Source organism: Tripterygium wilfordii, chromosome 23, assembly GCF_013401445.1.
Source record: "Tripterygium wilfordii isolate XIE 37 chromosome 23, ASM1340144v1, whole genome shotgun sequence".
In the NCBI taxonomy this organism is placed as follows: domain Eukaryota; kingdom Viridiplantae; phylum Streptophyta; class Magnoliopsida; order Celastrales; family Celastraceae; genus Tripterygium; species Tripterygium wilfordii.
This window is the reverse complement of record NC_052254.1, coordinates 10,790,827-10,817,072: the sequence shown is the minus strand read 5'-3', so window position 1 is coordinate 10,817,072 and position 26,246 is coordinate 10,790,827. Positions and strand designations below refer to the sequence as shown.

Genomic DNA, 26,246 nt, shown 5'->3' with positions numbered 1-26,246 from the left:
AGCTTATATATTTTTAATAAAAGAGTCGCTAGACAATGCATGCGAAATAATATGGTCGAGAGGAGATGCCACCTTGGACAATCGAGTAGAGTCACATCGGAAGTCCTGGTGACCCAAACATCAAGAGGAGCCAAAATCCTCCACTCAAGAAGTGTGGAAAGGAATGAGGATGGATTGACGTTGTTCAAAATCCTCCTAAGAATCAGGAAGAAATGGATATTCTCCAACCAAAATTAGAACTCTCTAAACTCATACAAAAGGGACCTCCAGTTACAGGTAAACGATTTTAAATCCTGCACTCATAGTTGCTACTTGAGAGACAATTTTGAGCATTGAACACTCCCCCAATTGATAGCTTATTGACTTGAGCGTCGGAAAGGTCTCTCAAGGACACCCTCAACACTCCTAACTTATGCGTTCTCATGTGTAGATCATCTTGATGAACCCGAAAATACACTTCATAACAATAATCAGAATACTTGATACGTCACAAAACTGAGCGCATTTTGGACTTCATTAAAGTTAATAGTCAATTTCAAAATAACAACGATTTTTGTTTATTGATATACATACATATTTGCTAATGTTATTGTCATCAACTTGCCAATTGTATGGGGTTGATATCACATTCTTGTTGACAAAGAGGTCAAGAGCTCAAACTCACATTTAGAACTCAAGTAGAGCCATACACATGTCCACTTTTACAGATTTAATGCAAAAAATCAAATATGTGATCATAGTCATAGGAAAAAAGGTATCTCGAAACACGGCCTTATAAAAATCGAATGATTCGTCTTACTATTTTGTGCGCTTTTTTTTTTTTTTAAAGACCATAGGTCACACACACGCTAAGCCAATTATCTTCCGGGATTCGTCTTACCATTTTGTGCTTTTTTTTTTGAAAGGTCCACAAGTGTTTTTTTTTTTTGGAAAGGTCCACAGGTCACACACACTAAGCCATGTTACCATTTTGTGCCCTTTTTTTTTGAAAGACCCACAAGTACACACACTAAGCCATGTTCGAGGGGCATGAAGGTCACCACAGCGGATGGAAAATTACCCAAATCCCAACCCCTGGTAGTCATGTTCGAGGGGCATGAAGGCCACCACAACGGCCATGTTACCATTTTGTGCTTTTTTTTTTTGAAAGACCCACAGGTACACACACTAAGCCATGTTCGAGGGGCATGAAGGCCACCACAGTGGATGGAAAATTACCCAAATCCCAACCCCTGGTAGCCATGTTCGAGGGGTATGAAGGCCACCACAACGGCCATGTTACCATTTTGTGCTTTTTTTTTTTGAAAGACCCACAGGTACACACACTAAGCCATGTTCGAGGGGCATGAAGGCCACCACAGTGGATGGAAAATTACCCAAATCCCAACCCCTGGTAGCCATGTTCGAGGGGTATGAAGGCCACCACAACGGCCATGTTACCATTTTGTGCTTTTTTTTTTTGAAAGACCCACAGGTACACACACTAAGCCATGTTCGAGGGGCATGAAGGCCATCACAGTGGATGGAAAATTACCCAAATCCCAACCCCTGGTAGCCATGTTCGAGGGGCATGAAGGCCACCACAACGGCCATGTTACCATTTTGTGCTTTTTTCCCTGGACCTCAAAGTCCTGGACAGATAACCAGACCAACCAGGCTATCTCCCATTCTCATCATTTTGTCCTCCTTGATCTGCGATATCTCGTGTGTTTTTTTTTTTTTAACATTAATCAGGTATTAGCACACTGCGAAAGTGCGAAGGGAAAGCTAATCAGATCATTATCCCCAGAAAACAACTAGAAAACCTCGGAATCAATCGGAGCTTTATGTCCCTTCTCTTCAATACGTTCATTTTTCTCTATTCATATAAAGCCACCACCTTTCCTTCTCATTTGCGGTTTGCCTGCCTCTCTGTTCAATATCTATATCTTTGAACAAAAAAAAGGCGAGATATGTCGAGCAACGACGAGTCTATGGAGGAGACAAATGGGGATTCGTTTGACAAGGTGAAGAGGAGATTCAAGGATCCATCGAAGGTGGGTTTTGGTTTTTGATTGGTTTTTGTGGGTTTGATTGTTTTTGTGATCTGGGTATGTTTAATTTATTGTAGAAAGTGGCGCAAACAAAGGAGATTTTATCCAAACAAGCGGTTCATACGAAAGAGATTCTATCGAAACATGCGGTTAAGATTGCCAAACAGGCTGAGGAACATGAGAGATTTATTAACAAGGTTTGCTTTTTATGTTTATTGTGCTTGATTTTAGGCTTTGTATTGTTATTTCCCTGGAATATGTATACCCTTTTATTTAAAAACAGTTACTTTGAAAATACCGATATGATCATCCTTCTTATATTCTCCTCTAATGTGTTTAGGTGACTCATCTTATGGGTGTTCTTGGGTTTGGAGGATTTTGCTTTCTGTTGGGAGCAAGTGAGTATAACAACTGTGATTTATGAATGCATGAGAACAATTACTTTATTGAAACTATTGATTGGCTTGCTTTTTGGTTGGTTTACTTTTCCATGTGCAGGACCCCAAGATATTCCTTATGTATACTGTTTGTTCTATGTTATATTTGTTCCTCTTCGATGGATATACTATCGGTTCAAGAAGTGGCACTACTATCTTCTGGTAAGCTCAGCCAAACTGTGATCAAATATTTAGTGTATCTAAGCTATTGTATCTATGTGTCAATTGGTCATTCTATATATAAATGTTGGCAGACATGTCTTGTCTTCTCTTTGGCTTTTATGGTATCTACGATTCTAGCATCAAGTTATGACAGTGGGTTGGCTATCAAGTAAAACGCATGTTAGGTATAAGGGAAGGCATGTCTAGTAGACCTTCTTGAAATCACAACACAAGACCTGAGATTTTTACTGGTTTTAAAGCTGTCATATCTATACAAAGTAAAGTGGTTGCCATAAAATAAGAGATTAGTATGAATTTACACATGTTCAAGATTTTGCAGTGGTCATATCTCTATAGTCTACAAAATGTTCAGCCAGTGTGAGATAAGAAACAAATATCAGTTTTCTATTTCTAGAATGTCAGCATGGTGGGACATTCTACATCCATTAAATTTTGAGTATGTCCACCCTCCAATCTAAACTGCTAAATGAATTCCTGCCTTGAAGTGCTTTCTTTTTCTAAAAGACTTATTTCCAGGCATCAGTCCCTTTAGCTTCTACTTTTAAGTTCTTCTGTCATTTATAACTTTGGTAGAGATGAGTACTCACAAAATAACAACTGTTCTTGTGTCTCAGGATTTCTGCTACTATGCAAATACAATCTTCGTGGTTCACCTTCTACTATATCCAAAGAATGAAAAACTTTTCATGGTTTGCTTTTCATTCGCTGAGGTGGGAAGGAATCTTGAGTTATTTTTTTCAAATTAAAATGATTTAGTTTGGCCACTTATTGAGTTACCAAATATTGCTGTAGGGACCGTTAGCTTGGGCACTCATTATTTGGCGTTGTAGCTTGGTTTTTAATTCACTCGACAAGCTTGTTAGTGTCCTTATCCACCTTTTACCTGGTGAGTTGGGACTATTTTTTTCTGATTCCCATTTATTTTAACTAGTACTTTAGAGTAATGTGTTTTTGTTGAGGCTGATATGTTTTAAGCACACTAGAAGATTTAAGATCCTGCATTTTATCTTTTATAACAGTCAAATTGTGGGTTATTGAGTGATATGTCATAAGATTATGTGCTTACTATATCATTTTGATCTACTACTTATTTTCCAATGTAGAAAATTTAGATGTCAGGAACATCCAATGCAATCTTTGTTGCATAATTCAGATTTCAGAACATTATGGATCTTATTGGTGAATTTTTATGAGCTAAGTTTTTCCCTCAAACATAGTTTATTTATAGTCCAGCAAATCCATATAATGCTGAACCTTGTGCTTCTACTCTAGCAGGTTTTCAATATCCTACAAACAAATTCTGCATGATAAGTATTTTAATTATTACCGGTGAACATGTGGCCCAGTGGTAGAGTTGCAAGGATGCAACCTAGCAGTCACAGGTTCAATTCTGGAAACAGCCTCTCGAATATGTAGAGATAAGGTCTTTGTACATCTTCATTGTTCCCAACCATGCCCACTGCCGGAGCGTGTGTTGTTGACCTTTTTTTAAAAAAAATATTTTAAATTATCGGTTTGATTGACTAATGCCCCAGTGAGGTTGTCCTGAAAATACAGACTGCAAAGGGGATCTTAGTGCACGGCTTGACATCTGCAGCATTTTTTTGCTAAGTGCATTGCTAAGAGTTAGAATTAGTGAAAATGGTGGCTAAGGTTGGATTCCGAATCATCTTTAATGTAGTGATCTGCAGTTTTTCGTGGCATTAATCCCGTGAACACCGTGAGACACCCCATCCCCAACCCCCCAACCTCTGCCAAACCAAAACTACCATAGTACACATAATTTGTTTGCAAGTGGTTTGTCCTTTTTAGGTGATATTCGACATCTCAACCAAGTTTTCAGCCAATCTTATCAAGATGAAGTAACTTCTGATAAATGCCATTTTATGCCCAACTTGCCGAGCTATTATGCTTCCTTTTATGTTTCACTAAAGTGGTGAACCCATTAAAATAGTTGATTCCAGCTTGTAAATTGAGCATCTCTTAGTGACAGTATGACATTTATGTTCTATTCTAAGGCCCTTTGGCAAGTATTGCCAATTTTATTTCTGACTGATAATTTTATTTCAGGACTAGTTTTTTTCACCGTACGATGGTGGAATCCCGAGACTTTTGCAGCCATGCACCCTGAAGGAACTTCTCACCGCGTTTCATGGCCATACGTGGAAGATAAATCCTACCTGTTCACATGGCTTTTTCTGGTTCCTTTAGTTGCTTACACGCTGTGGCAGGCTCTATATTTTCTCATTGTCAATGTCCTGCGTCGACAGAGACTGTTGAGGGATCCTGAAGTAATGACTTCTTACAGGTTCTCTCTCTCTCTCAATGTGTCGCGGCACAATCTATTCAGATTAGTCTCTCTTTTTTTATCATTGTTATCAGTTTGACTTGTTTGCTAACTTTCTTATAACTTCTCTGTTTGATAGGGAGCTCTCCAAGAAAGCGCAGAAAGCAAACAATCTGTGGTGGCGCTTAAGCGGTTTACTTGGGGATCAGAATCGCATGTTAATGTACATTCTGCTGCAAGCTGTCTTTACGGTGGCAACCATGGCACTCACAGTACCTATCTTCTTATCATATGAACTGCATTTGATTTTCCAATTTCTCAAGATCTCTGCTGCCGTGTGGAATGGTGGAAGCTTTCTGTTGGAGGTGATGCCAAAGCAGGTGATTCTTAAGGAGAAGAAGAAATCAGAAATGCAGCCAGCACAAGATCAGCAAGATGAATCCTCTACTGGGATGGAGAATACAATCAAGACCAGCAGTTCTGCAGAAGTCTCTGTTTCTTAACAGCTGTTTTGTTAGCTCCTAGAACTCTCTTAGTTTCTCAAAGAAGCTCTGCTGCTCAATTGTAATGGTTTCCCTTTAGAAAGTATCAAGAAAAGTTGTTTTGTTTAGATTGGTCATAACTTATAGTTGAATCAGGGAGAGTCACTTTATCTTCTTGCTGTAAATTAACTTTTGAAACTGGAACTTGTATGTTTACTTCTTGCAGTATAAAATAAAGATGGCCTGTTAGATCGCATACCTAGAAGTGCACCATGTTAAATGGATATAAGGGTTCTACTCGGCCGTTTTTTTTAAATAACTGAAGAACCACCCAGTTCAACTTCTTTGGACAGCTCACTGCAGTGCTAAGCGGCTGTTTGTGAACTTAAGAAGTATTTCCGACATCAAAATTCAATCATAGTGAGCTGTCAATGAAGATATATATATATATATATAGATCCTAATTTTTTAACCAGGTAAAAAATTCCAGACCATTTTTCATATCCATGCCCAAATTTCACATGTACAGGGTGGAAGAAAATATAGACAAAAAGTTGGCAGTACGTCCAACAAGAAACAAGACTACAAATTTACATAAAAAAAACACTAGATACAACTTGCTATTCAATACAACAAACAATTGCCTATAAAATGCGGCTGATTTTAGTTATACCCCTGAAAGAAAAAAGACCTACCACAACTTAAAACCCAACAACGGATTATATGAACCCGGAACCAAGAAAATAATTAAAAAATGAAAAAAAAATATGAAGGAAGCCTTTTTGGACATGAACAAGTTACAGGCCACCAATGCCCCTTGTTCATAGTTCCATATCACACCAGTTGGTGACATAGCTCCTTAACTAATACCCCCCTCATGTTGATATAACTTGAGGGAAACAATGAATCGACCGGACGATTGATGCAGGGTATTTGTACATATGGATGCAGGGAATACAAAGTGGGGGGGGGGGGGGGTTATGTTTGCTCATGGACTGATTGGATAGACAGTACCACGTGTCCTTGCGGACAGGATGTAAATATCGGGCACCAGACAACCTTCACCGTGAGCATTACTCAGCCCGTGGAAGCAAGAACCCAAAACCTGAGTTTTCGCGAATTAAGGGGGGAGGTTCCACTTCAGCTATATCTACTTTTTGTATTGACTTGGAGATGTCATCCACAGTGAATGGGATGCTGTAAATTTATAATTAAATAAATCATAGGTAAGCTTATGAACTTTGTTAATGTTGAAAGACAACATAATCAAGACTTGTTATTTATAAATATATCGGTATTGGAAATAACTACCTTGAATCATCATCTAGCAGGAAGGAACTGCTAACGGCATTGTTCGAGTCCTCAGTCATCATAACCCTCATACTAGATATAACCTGCAATATTAGAGAAGTTTTAGAATGTTATGCACATTTCCAGACACCAGAGAACAGGGAGATAGAGCAACAAAAAGAATAGACATATTTAACACCGTTTTTAGGTCCACACAGATTTTAACATTATTGCAAACTAATATCAACTCACATCAGAAGACACACTGTGAGTGCCGTACTTGTCATCCCAGTACATTGTACTTATCCTGTAAAGCTGTTGTATGCTAAGCACCTGAAGAAGGAACAAGCAATCAATGTTCGTAAATAAAAAGGGAATATAGGAAAGACATAAGTCTTGAAGAGCAAGGAGATTAGAAGAGAAAAGGTCGTACAGGACAAAGTTCTTTTGTTATTTCATTCAAAGTCTTTTTGGGCTTTTGATGTATAACCTGTGTCAATTGAACGAAAGGTTGGTTAGCAAATTATGCAATAATGATAACAATTGGTTCTAGAACAAGAATGTGGAGCAACAAATGTTACCAGGAACCCAACAGCCTGTCTGATATGCTTCAACTCATCCCATGCTGATCCTGCATACTACACAGAACAAGAGTTTGGGTTACTGACATGAAATGCATAAGGGAATACGAGTATAAAGGATTAGCACGGTGCTTACTTCTTCTGTTGCTTCGCAGCACCACTGCTCCAGTTCAGCCAAACCAGCTTTGACATACTCTCCATTACTGAATGAGCAGCACTCCCGTCGAAGAAGAAGACTGCACAAATGGACATACATATGTGTTTATAATTAAAGAAAGGGGAAATTTATCACTAAATTATGCTACTAAACTTAAAGTGCATTTACCTGTTGAACAGCTGAACATTGATGAATGAAAATATTTGCGTAAATACTTTCCGAGCTAAGAAGGGAGGTACCTGCCGGAAGACAAAAAAGTGACACTTTTGCCAAAAGGAGGAAATAAGTGTTGACTTCCTAACTAAAGTTTCTACTTTCTAACTCACATAGTTGGCTTTCATTGTCTTCAAATAACTGTTTAAGCTCTTTACAATACTTTGCCAATGAGCAATAAGAGCTTGCTGAGCAACAGCATTAGCTTGTGAACGTCCTTTCACAAGACTTGCCCGTGAAGTCCTGGGAGCCTGCATCAGTTTGGAAAAATAATAAAACACACCAGAAATAAGGAGAGAAAAAGATGTATCACTACTCTACGTTGGAAGTTTGACCACTGCGAATAAAAAATAGAAGATCGTTCAACATTTATGTTTCCACTTTCCAGGGCTGCATGTTAGCAGACATGCCATGTACAAGACATTAAAGGATTCATCTTTCTTTTCTTGACCAGCAACCTCCGGGAGTTTAACCTAGTTATATAATTTTTGTAGTTTGGGTTAGTTATATAATTCTTGTAGTTTGGGTTACAATCCTCATCTAGTTATGCTAAGTTGGTCTTTTTTCCCACAGTAATTGAGTACATGGATTCAGGACCAGTTCCCACCCTGTATTCACAATAAGAGTTGGCATTTAACTCCAAAGGTAATTGCTAGTTTGGACATTACTCTCGTAGCTTCGCTAATTTTCTCATTATTTTAGACTTCTTGGAGGAGGCAACAACATTTGTAGCATGTACAAAAAGAAAGATTGGCATTAACCTGAATACATAATCCAAGCAAAGGCGAGATCTCTTTCTTCAGATTGTCTCTTATCATTCCATATATCTTCTCAAGGAAAGCAGTCAGCTGCTGCTTAAACAATAATGCTGGATACTTGGCCTCAACCTGTCGTAAGTCATCCAGTCGTCCAAGTCCTCGGCCATTAAAAAAGGTGAGTCCAGCACTTTGTGGAGATGACCGTAGACCCTAGAAATGAAATGAGAAGATAAAGAATATGAAGAATTAAAAACTGCAGGAACCTGATGCATGTATTAGCAATGGTTAATTCTCACTTGAGACATCCTCCCAAAAAGAGAAGCTGATGATGTTCTACGCCGTTGAGGCGTCAAGCTAGCGGCTCCACTAGCCTTGAGTGTATGTTGGAGCAGCGACAATAACGTGGATGAATTAGATAACCAGTAGGCTAATACATCGTTATTGTCCTGGCCCTACAGTGAGGCAAAGAATGACACATTAGTAAGATGTGGTATGCACCAACTCCAAATGTAAAGGGATTACAAATTTCATAGCAAGATTGCATAAAGGCTACCTCTATAGATGAAGCTATTGTTTGAATGATGCCGTCGAAAATACTAGTCCGCTCAACTTCAAATGACCTCCAGTGGAGAAGACACTTGTAAATGACACTAGCAGCAATAGGTTTGCCCCCTGAGAATCCTAAGTTTTGCGATATGCACTTCATCAGGAGTTCATGGTTTTCCTGAACCAGAATACAGATTGCAAGAAATATATATTAGCAAGAAAGAACAGACCTCCAAAGGTGTACAGGATAGCATCAGAAAAGAGCAAATTATCAAAATTACAGCCTATCGTGGAAGCCAAAATCACTTACCTGCTGCTTTTCATTCAGCGATTTCTGTGGTTTCTCCTCCGATTCAGGCTCGCGGACATTAGATACAGCCAGAGTCATGTCCTGAGACAAGTTGCAGATAGTAAGCAATACACTTTAGTTAAAGTTCTGATACTGGAACTGCCAATGCTGCATTTATGAGAACACTTTATGCTCCTTACTGTTGCAACCTTCACTTCTCCATTCACAAGATTCCCCTTCTCTGGAGTCCTCTGGAAAGTCATAGACAGCATGAATTTTTTGAAGCCTTTGAGTGATAATCAATGATAAGTAGAGACCAGAATTCCATATATACCTGAATAATCACCGTCTTTGGTCGTGCAGATAAGGTCTTTCCAGTTGGTGACATTGTAAGTGCTTGCTGACGAAGTACTTGATTCTCTGACTCAGAGTTAGAGAGTTTCTCTTCTAGCCTGAATTATAAGTATCAGCCGTGAGCAAATAGCTATGGTTTATCAAATGCACTCACAGCCCTTACCCAATGGGAAGGGAGTGGGTGGGTCTAGTGGAGTTCAATATTGAACTACTTGAATTAGCACATGATTTCACAAACCTCTGCACAGATTCCTGAAGCTGATCTACTTTTTGCTCAGCATCTTCAAGTTTCTTAGCAAGCTCTCCATTTCTGACCTCAATATCTTTGGACGCTTTCCCTGCCACCTCTGCTTCCTGTCTCTCCGTCAGCAGCAAAGCCTGTGCATTTATAAGAGTTCATATGGTCAGATAAATTCTGCAATGTGATCTCTCACTCAGTTATTAATATTTTCCAGAACAAATTTGTTCAGGGATCCCAGCAAACAAGTTATGATAGATTCTTCAACTCAATCGAACACACTAGAGCCTCTGCGTATCACTGAACTAGCCCAGCATGGAAGTTAAAAGAATATGCCAAAGAAAACCTCAACCACTTACAAACTTTGGATTGATATATATTTTTGAAATTGTTCTTGTTGTCGATATTCCAATCATTGTAAATGCCTTAGCCTTTTTTTCAACGCAGAATTTGAAGCAAAAAATTTAGTACCTACCTTTAAACTATCCACCTCAGCTGTTAACAAATCAATCTTTTCTGTGTCTTGAACTAAAATAGGAGTCTCCTTAACAATAGGAGGCGCTTCCTCAATAGCCTTCAGAGCTTCCTCTCGTTCTTTGATAACTCTCGAGTTTGCTTCTTCAACTTGTAATTGCATTGCACGCAAAGCTTCCTGTAACTTCGCAATTTCTTGGGCCTTTTCCTCTTCTAGATCAGTCTGCAAATCAAAGTTGAGAACATTTGAAATTTTTGCAGAAGTTTGTTGCCTACGATGCAGTTTCTCTGACCAAACAATTTGCAGCCTGCTAATATGCTACGGAACAGAACAATAAATTACCCTCAATCGCTTCTCCAACTGTAAACGCCAGGTAAGTTCTTCCACACGCTTTTCTAGCTTATCCTTTGCTTCTTTAAGAGCTCCCGTTTCCCTTGCAGCCTGAATGAATTAAAAGTAATGATTACCACCTGAATTCTCCATTATAAATACCATTTACACAAGAAAGAATGTAACCACAGCCAAGGGATATAATCTAACCATTTTTAGCATTCTGAGCTCTTTTCGAGCAACCCTACGCCTCCAACCACATTGAGTAACTATGACAGCCTTCTTGAGATTCTTGTAATATGTGTCCGCAATGTGGCGACGCAAATATGCCTAGAAGAAAAAGGAAAAGTGAAATCAAATTATTGATTCTTCAAAAAAAAAATTTAGAAAAATGAAATCAATTCGCGTTAACTAGAGCACTCATGCAAATTGCATTTGGAACTCACATGGCTTCACCTCAAACCTAAACAGTATGATCAGGAAAGGCACAGCAGTATAACCTGGATAATAATTGCAGCCTTGGTTTGCTTTCTGAATCTGAATTCATTGCGAGCTGTCATTGCCCTTAATCCTGTCTGCAACGTGATTGCAGATGAACAGAGTGTTAAGTAGGACTTCCTGGCAATATGTAGCCTGAAAATCTTCTGAATCTTCACTGTTGCTGCTTGCCTCCGCATCTGCTCATACACAGTTCTAGCTGATGCACCTAATGATAAATAGCAAACCAAAAAAAGGGGTTACTATCTGATTCAAAATTTCTACAGACTAAAGAGTAAAGACACTAACAAAACCAAATCCAAATGTATAGGCATAGTCAATTATAATGCCATGTCACTATCTACAGCAATCAATGATTTATCAAAATGTAGAATCAGCAACAAAAAAAAGGTAGTGCAGACAACTCAAGCATACCCCGGCAGTAAGATTGCAAGACAATAGCAGCTTTGCGTAATCCAATAAATTCCTTGCATGCCATATGGGTGCGAATTTGTCTTTGAATGGTTTTAGCTGCGTTCCCAAGCACCTCCGCTCTCCTTGCATCCAGTTCAGCCATCTGACCAGCTCTTAAAAAGACCTTTGTTTTGCCTATCTGCATAAAAAATCATGTTGCATGCAAGTAAGATATCTGAAGACAGAAGCTAACCAAAAAACCAGCAAGATGCGTCAAAAGCAAGACTACTCTATCCATATTTACTTACGCAAGACAGAGTTCAAAGATTTGCACACAGGCACACACAGATTGAAACCAAAGGGAAAAAAAATAGCATAAAGGAAGACCAAGAAAGAAAATCTTCATGAACTTTGTATCAGGTTTTGCTCATGTCCAATGCAACCGATGGCATTGACATCTGTAAGTACTTGAAAGTTTTTTAAAGATCCATGAGACTACTAAATAAGTAATACTGACAATATTGAGACAGTAGGCTAGGTATAGAACCAAACTGCATCCCACAAGGACAAGAACGGAGGACTTCGGTGGTTAAATGGGGCTGGGTCCTGGTCAAACCTTCTCCAAAGACACTTCCATCAATACATTCACTAAAAAAACCTCCATCATGAACTTGCCTAATGCTGACTCTTTATGACTTTATCCATCTCCTTTCTGCCATGGTTGGCAGTAAATATGGGTTACAGCACAGGCAATAATCCATGGATAAGCAACTCCCATGCATAAGGCTCTCAGAGGACGCAAGGTGGATAGGGGAAGGACAGATGTACTTATATTGATTAAATAGGTTAGCACCTCAGGCACATCCTATACATAATTTTTTTTTAACAAAGTTGGCTCTCCTGCTCTACCTCGTTGTTCTTTAATCTCACTCCAACCATATATTACAGGGTTAAACAAGTAAGGAAAGTCTGCTCAACAATCCCAAGGGTACCAAGCCTCAAGTAGAATCGCGATAACAAGTTACAAGACATTTCCATTACCTGGTAGCCTTTCAATCCCCTTTTATCCAGAATCTTTTGACAAGCGACCATGTCATCATAGCTGTACAGGAAATGATGATAACACTTGATCAAAAATGCAATATGCAGTAGAGTGAAAGCTGGGACAGGGAAGGGGAAGGTCAAGCAAGGAGTAAGGCAGAGAAAGAAACACTGTATGTGGCACTAGGTACCCAAACCAAATTGATCAAAAAGCAGAGCTTCTTGTAAAAACACATATCCATAATAGTTTCTGAAACCACAAGAACTAGAAATGAAACAGTTTTATTACTTACTTTCCTTCCAAATCCTCGGGAGCTAGAACACCAAAACGGTGAAGAAATTCATAGAATGTTCTTCTTGTAGGATACCCGGCACAGCTGATCCTGATTGCCTCTAGGACACCCTAAATATAAATAAAAGGAAGGGAGGAAGGGGGTGATACCACAAACAAACAAAACGATGAGGATTTAAAAGCTAAATTTAAGATCTAATATATAAGTGAACACTAAATACGTGTCTATCAAATAATAAGACAAAATTATACTCACACCACAACGTAATTGCTGGATAATATTGAAGTTTTCAAACATCCCAGGTTTCAGAGCGTTATTTGGCTTTACACATCTGATATAGTGAGGTTCTGTTGAATTCAATGTTTCCATCAAAGATTGAAGTTGAAGCTGCAGTTTGGGAATGCATGTCAATCTTCGTCAAAAAGCAAAAATCTCAAGTCCTAGAATAAATGTCATAAGCAACTAATAAGCATCATCGTCATAAAAGCCTTTTCTCTAAGCTATATGCATGCAAAAAATTTGGTACGGGAGTATTTTTCTTAATATATCCTTTTTCGAGAAGAGCACTACCATACTTCAAAATCAATACACATCTATGAAGCAGTTCCGATGGTTCAAAAAGCAAAACTTCAGCTTGTCAGCTAATAAATTTTTTTCAATTTCCTCTGTTGATCTTGATAGTTGCTATCAAAAGCACACACCACAAGTAATGGATGGGAAGAAAGTAACTCAATGATACCTTAAAGCGTGAACCAATGGAAGAAAATTTTGATGATTTTGATGATTCCTCAGGAAGCCGAGGAAATAGACCAGCCACAAAAGGACAATTTGATGCTATCAAGAGATCCTGATGCTCAGCCACAACATAATCTTTGTTTTTGTCAAGAAACTGATCAGCCTGATACTTAACCTGGGTAAACAAAAAGGTAAATTTCCAGTTCATTAGAAAGTACGAGGAAACTCAACATAAGTATCAGCTAAAACATATTTACCTCGCCAGCATAGTGAAAGATTGTAAAATCAGTACGAGAAAGCTTAGGTTTGATGAAACGCTTGTTGTTTTTGAATGTCTGATACAACTTCTGGGCAAATGTTTCATGTGTGGATTTCGGGAACATGCTGTGTGAGTATGAAGCAATAAAAACACAAGAAATTTTGAATTATAAAAGCATCTACTGTAGTACGTCAGTACTGTTTGGGAAATATATAGCCTTCAGTAGAGGTATGTAATATACTTTAGAAACACAGAAACTGAACAATAGAAGCATACCAGGCTTCATCTAGAAGTGCAATAATTCCCCCAGGTTTCTGCAAAAGATTGGACAAAACATTTTCAATCATATGAATCGGAAGCATTTTAAATTGTCTAATTTGAAAGGTTAAGAAAGGAAATTAAGCTGACTTTCGATGGTCACAACAAAGTTTAATCAAACACATAATGGACACAACAGAAATTAAATAGAGCACAGAAAGTGAGAGTAAAACACCTTCTCAATTAGATCCAACACATCCTGGTTATCAACAAATTCTATGTAGCTCCAATCAATCTCTTCTTTTGTATATTCTTCTTGCTCCATTTTAAAAACATGCTGCAAATATAGATGTACCCATATTCAGAATTAACACTGGCAGAATTGTTTCCAATACTGCACATACGAACCAACTGAAGATAAAGCAAACCTGATTAAAATGTTGTTGCAGTTTTTCATTTGTAAAGTTAATACAGAACTGCTCAAAACTATTTGCACGAACATGTTAGCTTAAATGCGAAATATCAAATAACAAATAACGCTTAAAGTTAACATCTTACCTATTGAACTTGAAACTCTCAAACCCATATATATCAAGAACTCCGATTAGCGATTTTGAGTTTGGATCTTGTCCTATTGAAACGTTAATCTTATCCACAAGCCTGTAGGTAACAGATAAAGATCTCTTAAAACCTCCAACGCTTTATAAATAGTAGACAAATAACTTTATCAACAAAACGAGTATTTCTTGATTTCTACATTATGTTTGTTTTGTCATTAATTGTTTGACATGTTCATGGAAAAACATAAAACACATGGTAGTGTACACATGCAACAAGCATGCAGTATGTGTATGTGAGAGAGCAAGAGAAATGTGATGTTCAGGAAGTTACTTTACCAGTCAAACAATCGAGAATATATTGTTTTGGCTAAGGCATCCCGACTACCCATAGCAGCTACAGGATCAAGAGTTCTAGTGATAACCTCTTCGGGAGTCACCATCACACGTTTTATCAAAGCATCTTCTAGGCTTTTAGCATCACAGCTACATTAAAACAAAGGTAATTGAAAGAACATGATTCAAATATCACCTTCATCAAGGGATAAAAAATGTGCAAAATGCACAAAGGGAGTTTAGGAGTCATACTCGAGCAGTTCGGCTGTGACATCGAGATGAAACCTAGACTTTTTGTCCTTAATGACAGAAGAGTCTATGTCTTCTCCCTTGGCAAACTCAACATTTCCAAGATGCAAAATTGCAGCTACAACCCTAAAAATCGCTTCCTGCAATGGAATTTTTATTCAAAATTAAAAATATGAGTAAACCAGCAAGCAGATACTATTTATAAACAAAAATGAAAAAAAAATACATCAAGATGAAACCTGCTCTTCCTGACTGATTCCAACTACATCCATAGCTCTTCGAGTTGCAAAATATTCTCCCATGTCATCTACTCCATCCAACTCATAGCAGTTGGATTGATTTAAGTAGTGGAATGACTTTGGATTTCCCAACTTATACTTCTCCCTTTCCTGGAAATTATGAAAGACAAGGATCATATATCACTGGTGAAACAAGCAAAGTATCCCTACAGTTTCACAAACTAACATAAATACCTAAGCACAATGTAAAGGAAAAATAAATCTTAATACCTCAGGTGGTGCAGCACAAAGAAAGTAAAAGCAGTGATAGTTTCTTTCAGGATCTGAAACTTGGCAAACTCGAGATCTTTCGAGCAAGTAAGTTCTTACTGCTGCACCAGATATCCTCCCATTCTTGTCGAATTGAATCTCAACAAATTTACCAAAACGACTGCATTGTGAAAGATTATCAGATAAACTACATAAACATAAATAATTAACGTAAAAATATATGCACCAAAATTCATCAAGAAGATTATATCACGGAGGGGAAAATAAACTAAGAAAAGTATATCATAGCTGTCGATACACTTTTTCAGAAAGTATTCAAAAGAAGAAAAAATAATGATCAAGGAATAATGTCTCTCTTCTCATAGAAATAATTAACAAGTATTTTACTTTCAATCAATCAGTAAAGACATAGCTATTGATGGATGACATGGTTAGTAATGACTAATGACCCAGCCTCATTTTATGGCTCATCGTCGGAGACTAGACCACACGCAAAAGTGCCGGTTTTTGCAAAATCCTTATCAAGAAAATGTGTGCTCACCTTGAGTTGTTGTTCCTAATTGTTTTGGCATTGCCAAATGCTTCAAGAACTGGATTGGACTGTTGAGATTGACCAATTAAAAAGAAAATATCATTTTAGGCCACAGTTCAATCACATCAAAATTTGGTGTATATATGGCAGATTTTGCAAAAGAACATTAGAGACCAACAATTTCACTCCATAAATGATAGCTTCATCTTACTTCTAGAACTTGTTGCTCGACAGTTCGTCCTTCTACTCCAGATCGACCTCCTAGGTATGCAAGATATCTCATAAGCATCTTTGTTGTCTCGGTCTTACCAGCACCACTTTCCCCGCTAACCAGAATTGAGTTGCTCTTTCCCTCATTAATCATTGCTCTGTTTCACAAAGTACAGAAATCAGTAAACTCCAAATGGAGAAAGGGGTGAGGAATCATAGAGTAAATTAAATTAACCTGTATGCAACATCTGCCACTGCAAAGACATGAGGACTTAGCTCTCCAAATGCAGCTCCTTTATATTGTTCCATCATGTGCGTATCATAAAGGTGCGGCAATCTTTGGAATGGGTTAATTGCAATCAGGATATTTCCGGTATATGTCTGAGAAAGATAACAAAGGTTAGCACTTCACATTGTAAGACTGTAAATAAAATCACACACATACAACTTATACAATCAAATCTACTTCCGCAACTGAGATTGTGAAGAAAAAAATTGAAAGTAGCTTACATAGATCTCATTAAGTTCATATCTGGCAGCCAGATTATGCAGAACCCCCGGTTCATGCAGATAAGACAACTTCGTCATGTCATCTACACCTCCAGGAGAAGCTTCAGTATCTTTTGGAAAAACTTTCGAGATATTTGGAACAACCTGTAGTAATTTTTTTGATTAAGTTGAGACTCATAAACAAAAAAAAGAGAGAGAGAGAAATTATGCCTTTGAGGGAAAAAAATGTTAACATCAACGCTGAACCACCAAAGCACCGCCTAAAACAGTTCAATGAACTTCAATTGAAAAATTAAGAAAGAATATCACTGGAAGTATTTAGCTGACATCAGGCATCACTTAGCACTGTTTTCCTTAGCTGCCCAAAGCACGAGTTTTTTGCAATAGTATTTCCAACTATATGTGTAATTGCCGCTCACAGGTATATTCATACAAACCCCTAGAAATACAACCAGAAACATATTCAAATAATAGAGAAGGAAACAACATATGTAACAGCACAAACTCACAGTTTTCCCATTGGTGGTATGAACGTGAACTTCTACACCACTAATTTTAAAGACTTCTCCATCGATCCAAGCCAGCTGTGGGTCTTCAACCCATACATGAGAACCAACAATGATGTTATCAGGTGCACCCTGCAAACATAAGAGCTGATGAGAAAGTGACGAGGATATCTGAAGAGCGCACACATATTTAGTTTTAGATGCAAGTAACATATGAAACTGATCATCAACATACAGAAACTTAAAAGGAAAATACTAGTAGAGAGCCAAGATCTTGACAACCTCTTAATCCCAACTTATAATTTACTCCCAGAATGGGAGAATGTGCAAAAAATAATGGCAAACCACATCATACAGAACTAAAATTTCAACGAAGGGTTGTTAATAAAATAGATCAACATTGAACAAGAAAGTGATTTATATAGTAGAGTCAAAGATATGTACCCGACAAAATTTGCTATTGCAACTATTTTGTATACATTGTTGCAAAGTAGTAAAGAAGTAGGAACTAATAAACTAAACAGTGGTAAATTCTCAAGAAGAAAAAGCCATGTCTGTTAGGCTAACACTAAGGTAATGGTGGTCTGAAAATTAAAGCTCCTCCATAAGATAAGCCAATCCTAACAGTTACATTGCTTGATCAGGTTTGCGGCATATTATGCAAGTGGGGCATCCATTAAACAAGAAACAGTGCAGTTAGATCCTTGCATTCGAAATCAACTTAGTGCTAAATGAGGAAAAAGAAGAAAGAGCGGTTGGAAACTGTAATTGCTATCAGCAAACCATTAACTAATTCGACTATTTCCACTTCCACTTCCCGCCTTAATAATAAATTTTTTAAGAGAGAGAGAGAGAGAACTCTTGAGTTTACCATCCACAAGCTCATGGTAAGCACCAATTAGTCATCCCGCCTTAATAATAATAAAACAAAAAAAATAACTTACAAAGCATGTAGGCTTGAAGGTAGAAATATTTACCGCTCAGTCATAACACTTCCTTACAGGAGAAATGTTAATAAAAAAATTGGATCTATATGATACTACTACTGCCTCATTGATTAAAAATGATGAAAAAGTTGGAGGGAAGAAAAAAAGAGGCTAAGGAAGGAAATCTCTCTATTATTTGGCGTATTTGGTAAAAATGGAAGGAAATGAATCACATACGGTTCAAATTGTGAAGTTATTGTTTTACAATATTGGTTCTCACTCATAAGGTCGTCGTCATCATCTAAGCCTTTGTCCCAAAAGTTTGGGCTCAGCTATATGAGTCTATGAGAAAATCAACGGCAATCCACTACGTGGATTTGTATTTGTGTTTGCATTCATTTCTATCTAGGATTGGTTGTTGAAGCTTCACCGTGGTGACAAAGCTTTCATACTCCGAAGGCAGGCCAGCAAGAAGGGATGTAAACATATCATATTGGAACGGCGGTGTCCTTTCCTACTTACCCAAGCCCTGCCTTTCTAGGTCTTTCTCGTCACTTCCTACTTTCTCCTATATAAATTCTCTTGAAATTCTCCTTACTACCACACCTCTCTCTCTACGTTGTACATGCTCATACAAGGTTTTCTCGCAACCTATCTTCAATTGGTGTTATTTCTACCTTAGATCTAATAATCTCATTTCTTATCCTATTTTCCTCGTGTGGCTATTTCTACATTAGATCTAATAATCTCATTTCTTGCAACCTAAATCCACAACTCTTTCCTAAAGTTTCAATGTGCGTCTCATAAGCTTGATGCCCCTATAATTGTTACAACTTTGGAAATCATATTTGTTCTTCTATATAGGTACTATAGACTATAGTGCTTCTCCTCCATTCATCAAGCATCCTACGGGTTTTATAATTTGATTAAATAGCTCATTTAGCCATATTATACCTACATCTGCTACGCATTTTCACAGTTCAATTGGAATTCCATCAAGTCCCAAGGTTTTACCCCTTTTCATTCTCCTTAAGGCTTCATTCACTTCAATCACCCTGATATGTCTTACATGCCAAGGATCCCTATTCTCTGGAGCGATCTTCAATGTTCGCTCCATGGCCACCATTAAGCAGCTCATTGAAGTAACTTCTCCACCACTCGTTAATTTCTACATCCCTTACCAAAACTCTATGATTGATATCTTCGATGCATTTAACATGATTTAGGTCTCTAGGTTTGCTTTCTCGTATTTTAGCTAGCCTATAAATATTTTTTTCTCCATCACTTGAATCTAACTTGTTATATAACCCAGCAAATGCTTTATGACGTGCTCTCCTATAATCTTCTTAACTTCTTTTCCGGCTACTTTGTACATTTCATAACTATCTTTGTCCATGCTTAATGTAATTTCCTATAACATTATCTCTTAGTCTTAATTTCTTTTAACATCCTCATTCCACTACCATGTGGGTCCGAATTGTAAACCACAAAGTTAATTTGAGTCGCGTATCCTAGTGGAGAGAGAACGCAACTCAGGGGCTGGCCATAAACTCAAATGTGTTGGAATGCAATCCACCGAAAAAGTGTAATCTCATCATATTTCTCTATATCCATTTGCCCTTCTAAGTTCCAGCCAAACAAGGATTAGACATGTTCCCTTAACTCTTTTCCCTCTACAGCTCTACTACATTAGTACTTCTCTTTACCCTTTTACAAGCAAAGCCAACAATGGGATCTGAAAATCAGTCATTCAACCTACTAGAGTTTTTAGATAGTTCACCACAGTGTAATGACCAAGCCCGCCACAAGTTTACTTCGTTTCATACATTGCATCACTTATCACCTCCACTTTCCTTGTAGAAATGGAAGTCATAGTATGCCGGGGCAACTTATATGCATTTTGGACTTCTAAAATCTCATTATAAGAAGTAAAGAACTAAAATTATAAAAAGTAAAGAACTAAAATTATGACTTTGAAACGAGAACCAGGTTGATTAATAATGCAAGCAGCAAGCAACATGCCTTTCTATATGAAAAAATTGATAATTACTAAATATTCCAAATTTATGTGCCTTGTATCATTTTTGGCATCATGTCCTAATGTCCTATAGCTCAAGAATGAAAGGAACAAAGCCGCGTTTATTCCCAAAACCGTCCGATAAAAGTCAATACATAAATCTCCTTTTGTTATAAAACATTCAAAGCTTGACACGATAATATAATTCAAAGGAAATTAAATTGAAAATTCATAATCCGAAAACAAACAGCAACAAAAAAAAAATACTCCATTTCTTACCCAACATAGTGCCTATGCGAAGCGTTAAACTTGACCTTCATGTTGAATAAAAATAATGTCCAATATTTTTCAAGCAAAATAATCCTAGAAGACCATTAGCTTTAAACTGAGATTGCATAAGGTATTAAATTATATCTGCTATTTGCACTTTAACTCTTTTCCTCTACTACATTAGCGCTTTTCCTTATCCTTTTATCAAATATAGCACAAATGAGATATGCCAAACCTGTATCTTTTTGTTAAGTAATATGATGTCCCCTATTTTTCAAACAAAATGATCCTATAATCACATTAACATTAAAGTAAGATTGGAAAGCATGTTGCATAAGGTATTCATTTGTATTATGCTATTCACTCATCATTGCCAAATGCAAACTAGCAAAACCAACTAAGGCATCCGAAAATCAGTAATTCAACCTACCACAATTGTTAGATGGTTCATATAGAGTAATGCCTAAGCCCATCACAGGTTCTTACACTGTCAATACATTGTATCACTCATTACTTATTGCATCCACTTAGCTTATAGAAATGTCATACATACTATTGTAACACGACCTACTAGCGTTTTGGACAATTTCAATCCCATTATTAAAAGCATAAAACAGATATTATGATTTGTGCCAAGTGCCAAGTCCATTAATAATGCAACCATCCTGTTTTTCTTTGCTACAAAATTGATAATTACTAAATATTTCCAAATATCTATGCCTTGCCCCATCTTTGGCATAATGCCCTACAGCTCAAGCATGAAAGGAACAAAACAGCTAGAATTCCCTAAAGAGTTTGATAAAAGCCAACACTAATCCCCTTTTCTTGTCAAAAAATTGAAAGTTCGACACAATAGCAAAATCTGAAACAAACTGAGTTGCAAGTTCAAGCATCAAATTATCAAAACATAACTCCAAAAACAAACAGCAACCAAAACAGATACTCCATTCCTTATCTGATTTTCAGCTCAGCAAATCCACCAGTCAAAGAAATCAATAGATATAAGAAAGAGTTAGTCCCCTTTACCATGATGATCGTACAAATAGATCTAACTCATCCGATACGCCACCGAGTCGGAGAGAAACGGAACTCAGTGTCTCGGATCCGATAGAGGCTCTGCAATTTCAACAGACAACTCCGAAAGAGAAACGAAGCTGTTTGAACTTTGGTGAGCTGGTGACGATGGCACCAACCGGAAGCAAACAAAAGTGATTCCGAGGTTTGTTTCTCCCTTCGCCTTTTCAAAGCTTTTTCTTTTTCTGGTTTTTTTTAAAGAAAAATTCTCTTTCTCCCTCTACAAAATGAAGGCGAAGATTTTGTAAGTGAAAAACAGAGCTTCTCTTCTGTTTCTCTCTCTTCAACTTGACAGACTGGTCAAGTGGGGTCCAACCAGGGAGAGCGAGAGAGCATTAGTGGTCGCCACCAACAGTGGATTTAGCTCTAAAACCGACATTAGACCGAGATCAACGACAACTAAAACCCCTGTCTTCCTAATTCCCCTGTTTTTGGGCAGATTTTGGCTGTTATTTACGTGATTACCCTTTTCTCTATTTATACAAAAGATCATGCCCTTGAGATAAAAAAAGTGACCCCAAAATACCTTATTTAATATGAAATGTTGGATGTGAACCGGGTTTTATATGTGTGTTTTTAATCAATTGTTATTTTAATGTCACATAGATCTGAAAGACTTTTGCGGGTCTCTAGCATCATCCACAAATACGTGATGTGGTTTAATAAGCAAAGCAAAATATAATAGATAAATTTTATTTACACATCACTAAGATATTAACTTTACACAATTTTTAAAATATTATAAGTTGTTTACGCACAATAGTTTGATGAATAGATAAAAATAACCTTGATTTATAAAATATTAGAAATAATATTATTAAGTTTATACACATTGTGACCATAACCTACAAAACAATTGTCCCTTATTGGTTTCACCATTATCAGACAGCTAAATTACGGAACTTTTTTTTGTTACAATAACCAAAAACTATTTTTAATATATGAAACTATTGAAAAGAGTCTTTTCAAAAGACTATTCAAATTTTTCATACTTGTGAAAATCCACATTAAATTTTAAAATTATGCAGTTGATTTGTTTTGAATAAGCATCATCATCCCGACTTTATTTAAAAATTTGGTCCGTCAGTTACATGAGTTTTTGAGAAAATTAACGAAAATTCACTATATATATAATTTATGTCATTCATTTATATTTAAAATCATACTTCCATCAACTCCTATTGACAGTGACATATCCAGAAATTTCAGTCACTGAAGACACACACTATATATAAAAATATATTTAAATAGTCCAAAATAAATATTACAATTGTTGTCCACAAGTTTTCATATTTTAAAAGCGGTCTATTACATCATTATTAGTAATTGTGTAAACACCCCATTTTCTATAAAATATACCACGAGACAATCATTCATAAAATTATCTAACCAAAATGAAAAATTAAAGCTTCTCAAACAAAAGGAGATGCTAGAGACATGCAACTTAATCAAGCCTCACAATAGCTCGCACAAGAACTAACTATGATATAAGATTGAACCTGAATTCTGAGAAATTATAATTAAAAAAGAACGACGAAGTTATCTCTATGATTGACCAGAACGATGTTAGGCAGGGCTACAGACTTTGACTATAACGAAATCCCAACTTCGCTGAACTCCCTGCACCTTTCTGACCTTATTTTGATTACGATCCAAAACTCAATTTATCGTTTTCCCCAAATCGGAAACCCTATAAGAAAACATATTCAATATTTTGAAATCAAGTCTTACACTATTAGTGTTTTACCGACTGAAGGTGTGAAGAAAGAGTTGTGAAGGCGTCAAGCCTTAGACCACCCAAGCCAAAAGTTTCAATTCAGACCGTGTGAAGTGGAGAACTACATAGCTTCGTGTGTGTTTGAGTGGATAAGAAGTCCAGAAGAGCAGGTCTGGTATTTATTTGTATAGGGCCTGGTCTTTGAGCCAAAGTAACTGACCTATTTGGCTAATGCCTATTGATTTAAATTTTTTTGTATCGATTTCTTTTGGTCCAAGATGAAAGACGATGTATTTTGGACTAGGGCTAGAACTGGGTCGGTTTTATCGGTCATTATCAGTCAACCGACCCATTATTGGCTGACCGATAATCAACCATCAACCGACCCACATAGTTGGGCCAATAATATCACCCGACCCATGTATAGATGGGTTGGTTGATGGTTTTTAAAATACCGTATAGTCGATTGGCCGATAATTATCCGCCAACTGACTATTTTAAAGAAAATAAGAAAATAATACTAATAATTTTAGTTTTGTTATTGTTACCGGCCATTATCGGCTAACCAATTCATTATCGGCCAACTGATAATCAACCATCAACAGGCCCGAAAATGACGGTTGCCAACCGACATCCAACCCATAAAAGTCGGACCGATAATGGTTTTCACATTTGACCGAAATCGATTGGTTGGGTCGGTTGTATTATCGGCCGATAATCAACCGACCCGACCCAGACCCGACCCTATTTTGGAAATCAGAAAAATTATGAAGGTATGGTACCTTTTTTTTTCTTAACCAACTGCCTAATACCATTTTTTTTTCATGATTTCATTGGGCCTTAGCCCCTAGTGTCACAACAATGGATCCGCCATTACCTTTTGAATTCATATAGTTTCAATGTTTCATGCCACTCCAAGACATGTTTTTTTTTTTTAAGTTTTCATCTTCACTTCATACTCTCTCATATATAACACACCGTTAGCCATGTGTTATGCATGCTCATACAATTTTAAACGTTTTCTCTCAATTTATATTCAATTGGTACTATTGTTACCTTAAATTTAATAATTTTGGTTTTTATCCTATTTTTTTCGTGTGATTATATGAAAAATTGTATTTCTAGTATTTTTAGACATGTTGTGGATACGCATCAAAATAATTAATAATGGAATGAAAATTCTATTTGACGTAATTTTACGCATTCAATTCACTGTAATATGATTCCACACTCGATGAATTTAACATCTTCAACAGTATTGGGGGTAATTTGGTAAAATCATAGTGTGGACACAAAATTAAAATAGAAAACAATGAAACACTGCCCGACCCGACATTACATTATAAAATCCGTCCACCATTTGTCGTCCCGTAAGAGAAATTGAAATTGTATTGTTTTATTGGGATCAACAAAATGTATTGGAATATCCGTTTTGTTGCTGTGGTTGGACCAACAAAATATATTGATACAATGGTATAAATTTATTGACATAATTTCTAATTAATAAAGGTGAAACCCAATATTAATTTTAGTATAAAATATGTGTGATGTGCTGTGGAGCCCACTTGTTAGAACAAACATATGGGCATGGAGAATGTCATGCCCACCATGCCCACATTAATGCTCTAACAAAATTAGGCCAACATATTAACATTGTTGGACCACGAAAATTTGTAATAGTCCATTAAAATTCCACTTTTTGGAACCTATGTCCCAACAAAAAATATTATTGTACAAAGCACTTACACCATTTATTTTGTATGCTAACATCGAATCCTCATTTGTGTTTGGGGCGCAATTCGGGTCACAATTAGTCTACTCTCGCTTCTTCGAGCGAATAGCCTCTTCCGTATCTACTCTCGCGACTAATTTACTTCCTTCACAGCATATTTTGTAATTTTTTCCTACACTTTTTTTTTTCTTTTTATATTTTTTCTGAATTTCTAATGTTGTTTTTTATTTACATTTTTAATATTATAAAACATACAATGCGAAATACCACCTATAATTTAATATAACGCCATATGCAGTGGCTCAGCAGGGGAAAAAAATACTAAACTGGCTTTGCCACTTGTCAGTGATGACTGCGATATGAAAGTTGGGCCTCGTTTTTGGCCCATCAAGAACTTCTTAAAGACCAATGCACACGCACTGCTATCCTTGGCCCATAACACAAAATTACGCCGGTTTCCTTCTTTCCTTCCTGTGATTTGTCACGTGACAAAATGAAAATAATTTCCTAACTCTAAAAATAGAATTAGCATGTCTTGACCAAGACAATCCGAGTACATGGTAAGCATGCCCAAATTTTGCTAAGATACTTCGATTTTGTTGACTTTACTTTAACTTTGTCATTTTTAGAACCTTGGCTCCTCACACCCTACCTCCTCACCTTCTCTTTCTTCTTCCTCATGATTTACCCATCATGGTGTCGCTGTCGTCCTAGTACCGATCCAGATAATCTGACCACTGTTGAAGGAAACCGACACCACTTTTGGCCAAGATCATGACAAGGCGCTTCCATTCCACCCATTTTTTTGGCCAAGATGCTTGTCGGAAATCGACGACCCGAGTTTGATTCAAAACAAGCCGTTTTTGGATGATTTGGTCTTGAATACTGACTATGGGATAATCACGAGCAGTAGTTTTCGCATTTCTGACAAGCTTCAACTAGAGAATGACCCTAACAGACGACTTCCATGG

The 26,246-nt window shown here is 37.1% G+C and overlaps 2 protein-coding genes across 3 annotated transcripts; one reads left to right on the top strand and one right to left on the bottom strand.

The window, feature by feature from the left end:
* Positions 1–1,722: 1,722 nt before the first annotated feature.
* Positions 1,723–5,678, top strand: LOC119993430 (glycerophosphocholine acyltransferase 1-like). The gene is made up of 8 exons (XM_038840580.1): positions 1,723–2,036; positions 2,111–2,230; positions 2,374–2,431; positions 2,532–2,632; positions 3,268–3,363; positions 3,446–3,539; positions 4,724–4,961; positions 5,080–5,678. Exons 1-8 carry the CDS (start codon positions 1,953–1,955, stop codon positions 5,441–5,443), a joined length of 1,155 nt encoding a protein of 384 aa, XP_038696508.1. The 5' UTR covers positions 1,723–1,952; the 3' UTR covers positions 5,444–5,678.
* Positions 5,679–5,886: 208 nt separating this feature from the next.
* Positions 5,887–22,098, bottom strand: LOC119993428 (myosin-17-like). 2 transcript variants are annotated; one of them, XM_038840577.1, is made up of 39 exons: positions 21,779–22,098; positions 17,543–17,671; positions 17,034–17,177; positions 16,759–16,904; positions 16,525–16,681; positions 16,323–16,381; positions 15,782–15,941; positions 15,512–15,661; positions 15,276–15,412; positions 15,027–15,173; positions 14,689–14,790; positions 14,559–14,616; positions 14,366–14,467; positions 14,149–14,186; positions 13,871–13,997; positions 13,618–13,788; positions 13,134–13,265; positions 12,879–12,988; positions 12,586–12,646; positions 11,566–11,743; positions 11,154–11,359; positions 10,864–10,983; positions 10,666–10,764; positions 10,324–10,545; positions 9,849–9,988; positions 9,591–9,708; positions 9,457–9,507; positions 9,278–9,358; positions 8,975–9,145; positions 8,718–8,873; positions 8,425–8,631; positions 7,777–7,914; positions 7,619–7,689; positions 7,430–7,529; positions 7,294–7,350; positions 7,146–7,202; positions 6,965–7,045; positions 6,734–6,816; positions 5,887–6,619 (listed from the first exon to the last, which is right to left on the bottom strand). In XM_038840577.1, exons 1-39 carry the CDS (start codon positions 21,779–21,781, stop codon positions 6,496–6,498), a joined length of 4,593 nt encoding a protein of 1,530 aa, XP_038696505.1. In that variant the 5' UTR covers positions 21,782–22,098; the 3' UTR covers positions 5,887–6,495. The 2 variants fall into 2 exon arrangements, with proteins under 2 accessions (XP_038696505.1, XP_038696506.1); XM_038840578.1 differs by lacking the exon at positions 21,779–22,098 and adding an exon at positions 17,244–17,472 and having other exon boundaries at positions 17,543–17,672.
* Between the last annotated feature and the right edge of the window lie 4,148 nt (positions 22,099–26,246).

Excerpts from the sequence above, each read along its gene's own strand:
- LOC119993428 (XM_038840577.1), bottom strand. Across the intron at positions 15,942-16,322 it reads ATTAGGAACAACAACTCAAG|TCGTTTTGGTAAATTTGTTG; the intron begins GTGAGCACACAT and ends TTCACAATGCAG. Across the intron at positions 6,817-6,964 it reads CTCACAGTGTGTCTTCTGAT|GTTATATCTAGTATGAGGGT; the intron begins GTGAGTTGATAT and ends CTAATATTGCAG.
- LOC119993430 (XM_038840580.1), top strand. The coding sequence starts at position 1,953 with ATGTCGAGCAACGACGAGTCTATGGAGGAGACAAATGGGGATTCGTTT. Across the intron at positions 3,364-3,445 it reads TTTGCTTTTCATTCGCTGAG|GGACCGTTAGCTTGGGCACT; the intron begins GTGGGAAGGAAT and ends ATATTGCTGTAG. Across the intron at positions 4,962-5,079 it reads GAAGTAATGACTTCTTACAG|GGAGCTCTCCAAGAAAGCGC; the intron begins GTTCTCTCTCTC and ends TCTGTTTGATAG.